Consider the following 3352-nt stretch of genomic DNA (forward strand, 5'->3'; position numbering starts at 1 on the left):
GCCAAATGGCTGGCTCACTGCTGCCAACTAGTGGTCAGAGGCTGAACTACAACATAAAAATGAACGGTTGGCAAGAAGGTTGACATTTTAAACATTAATAAAAAAATCGATACAGGGCTTTAAAATATCGAYACAGTATCGGGAAATGAAATATCGCAATATTTCAGTGTATCGATATTTTCTTACACCCCTACCTACCACCACTGAAAATAGGCCCATTATTAAACATGCAGATGACACAGTCATTGTTAGTCTACTACAAAAGAAATGCATCCAGCCACAGAGCAGTGGCTAATGATTGTCTGTGTTAGGAGTCTTACCTCCAACATAACMGCTGCCGAGRTCCAAACATAAGCTGAGAGGTGACAGAGCTTTTTGTGTTGCTGCTCCAAGATTATGGAACATTCTTCCACTTTCTGTCAGACAAGCCCATTCACTGTCCACTTTTAAAACTATTCTAAAAACACATTTCTACTCCCTGGCTTTTGGCACAGCCTGAGACATGTTTTTAGTTTTATTCCTATTTTTACTGTTTTTATTGTTTTTAATCTTTGTTTTRTGTTTTTCATGTTTTGATTTTAAATGTACAGCACTTTGTTGCAGCTGTGGCTGTTTTAAAGTGCTTTATAAATAGTAGTAGTAGCTTAAAAACAAAAGATATGATTGTATGGTGTTAGGTATGTTACATTTATGCTACTGCTATAGATGTGAGGAGGAAATTTCACTGCAAAGCAAATTTGCCCAAGGGTGTGAATAAAGTAAACTGAACCTAAAAATAACAAGAACCCATAGGAGATGTACACATTCTGTACCTCATGTGCACACCTGAGCTAGGTCAGGCGCTTGGCCAGTAGAAGCTTTGTGATGACAGTAAGACAGCCTGCACTCCTGGACTTTTGTCACAAAGACCACGTGTAATGATTAAATACTGTATGTCACACTCTGAATATTTTTCACCAGCTAATGGCACAATTTTTCCCAAGTTTTRAGCAAGTCAGGCATGTGACCTGTACTTGTACCATATCTCCCTGACTTGTGTCATGTCTAAAACACATCCAGTATGATGGATTGGTATTAGGTTTTATTGGGAAGYGTTCCTGGCCTCAAAAACAGGAACAGATGTTTTTTTTATTTTATTTTATGAGGAAACAAACTAACGGGACAAAACATTAAACATCTTGAGTTCGTCCTGACTGCTGTAAAAGTAAATACATAAATAAATAAAAATCAACTCCAGAATATAAAGCTGATATTTTTGTGTTTTAAAACAGATATTATACATATAATGCTTTTAAATCCTTCCTTTTCACATTTAAATCCTTCAGTTAGAATCTATATAAAGTGGAACTGTAATGCTTTGGTCTGAATTCCTCCTTATTGTAACTTTGCAAGCCCCGCCCCTTTTCTGAGGCATGTCTCAGATCAACTCGTTTTGAGGCTGTCTCATTAAATTCAAACGAGGCGCTTCACACCCCACACCCCTCCAGCTTCCAGACCAGTTCATTCCAGTTTGGCAGAGGGGTTTATGATTATATAGCTGCGCAGAAAGTTTTTATTTACAAAAGAATTAAAAGACGTCAACAAGAGAAGACTTGTCCTTCCAGCCTTACATGTTGGAGCCAGAGTCTGACCCAGAACCAGAGTCTGATCCAGAGCCAGAGGACAATGAAGACCACTAAGTTGTAGCTGATAATTCCAGACCGTATTTAGAAGTTCTGTCACAAATAATTTGATGTAATATTACAGATAACTTCATAGAAAATAGAGAAAACTGAACGGGTTGAAAAATCTGACCCAAAGATAATATAAAATATCTTTACAGCACCAGGAGAGACTAAATTCAACTTTTCTGCCTCTTAAAATCTTCAAATACACAATAAAATGTATTTAACAGCTGAAAAAGAGGTCTTTTCAGGATATAGTCCCTTTTAACCCCTTGCTCCTGCCAGGATTTGAAGTTTCTGATTAGACAYAGCAGTACCTCAGAGTTCTTTAAATACAAATATCAGCCCAGCTGTGAGTCCATAATTAATAGTTAATAAAAAAGACATAACCGTTACTGTCAGGTAGTGTGTATTTTATACTTTACCTCCAGTTCTGAAGCTTCTGTTTTCGTCTCTTTACTCGACACCACGATCTTCGGGGTTGGTTTGGCAGCTATGGCTTTAGTTTCCACTTGCTTTGGAACAGTTTTCGGTTCCTGACTGGGTGCAGGTTTTGGAGGTGGGGCAGGGCTGGGTTGTCGTTTTGGTAGTGGTCTTGTCTCTGCTCTGCTGCTCGGCCTGCTCCCCTCCCTRGACTGTTTTTTCTTCTCGGAGGTGGATGGCGTTGGTTCGTGGGCCGATGAAACGGCCTCAGGTTTTGCCTCGGCGGCCTTAGGTTCGGGGGTCACAGCTTTGGGAGTCACATGAGAGGCGAGGCGCGGTGCTTCTTCTTCATCTGCTGCGATGAGGCTATTTCTTACAGGGGCTGGAACAAAGACTGCAGCCTTCGCTTCAGAGTCTAATTTCTGCAGGGGCTTGATCTCCAGGTCTGAGCCCTGCTCATTTTTGTTGCTTTGACGGCTGGCGGAGCGGGGGGCCCAGCCTCCCTCAGGTGCTGCTAATGAGGCTGCAGTTGATGTTGAAGGGGTGTTGGGCCGACTGCTGGGCTTAGAGGCTGCCTTAATGGTACCAACTTTACTGGATTTGTCTTCATTCCAGCCCCTCGGACCGAGGAGTTTGGGGTCCTCCTTGCTGGGGATGGCCGGGCTCGGGGACGGGGTGCGGCCTGGGGACGAGCCAGGCATGAGGCCGTCCAGTTCATTGGGAAGTGGGCTCTCGGGTGGAGTGGGGAGGGGCTCCTCGTCAGCGAGTAGGGGTTCCTCCTCAGCCAGCAGGGGCTCATGCATGACGGTGTCGGTGTTCTCGGTGTCCTCCACCACCTCCTGCAGCACCCTCTTCTTCAGGTACTCAGGACCTAAAGAACCCATCAGGTCAGTAAGAAGATTCATTCATCTGGAACTTCCAACAACAACAATGTGGAAGGTAACATYGTAGCCTGTGTGTGTTCATGTGTCTGTCTGTTACCCAAACATCTCAATGAGTTAATAAAACCTTCAGAAAAGAATCATTAGATGCAACTAATCTAACTAACCTGACTAACCAACTGATCACATTTAGGATTCAAACACATTCAAGATGGCTGCCACAGCCAGCTGAACCTAAAAGGTTTTACAAATTAATGACATGCTGGACCAAGAACGCTGACCTCTTAATTACAGCATGAAAAATGACAACTTTCTATGACACACACACACACACACACACACACACACACACACACACACACACACACACACACACACACACAC

General features: G+C 42.9%; 1 protein-coding gene across 1 annotated transcript in view; it reads right to left on the reverse strand.

Moving 5' to 3' along the window:
• jph2 (junctophilin 2) overlaps positions 1-3352 on the reverse strand; it is a gene marked incomplete in the record, with an annotated part of 53039 nt that overhangs the window by 13274 nt on the left and 36413 nt on the right. Inside the window, 1 exon segment of the mRNA XM_014022552.1 lies at positions 2090-2958. Within this exon segment, the coding sequence (XP_013878006.1) occupies positions 2090-2958 (869 nt within the window).

The sequence above is a fragment of the Austrofundulus limnaeus genome, unplaced genomic scaffold, assembly GCF_001266775.1.
Source record: "Austrofundulus limnaeus strain Quisiro unplaced genomic scaffold, Austrofundulus_limnaeus-1.0 Scaffold335, whole genome shotgun sequence".
In the NCBI taxonomy this organism is placed as follows: Eukaryota; Metazoa; Chordata; class Actinopteri; order Cyprinodontiformes; family Rivulidae; genus Austrofundulus; species Austrofundulus limnaeus.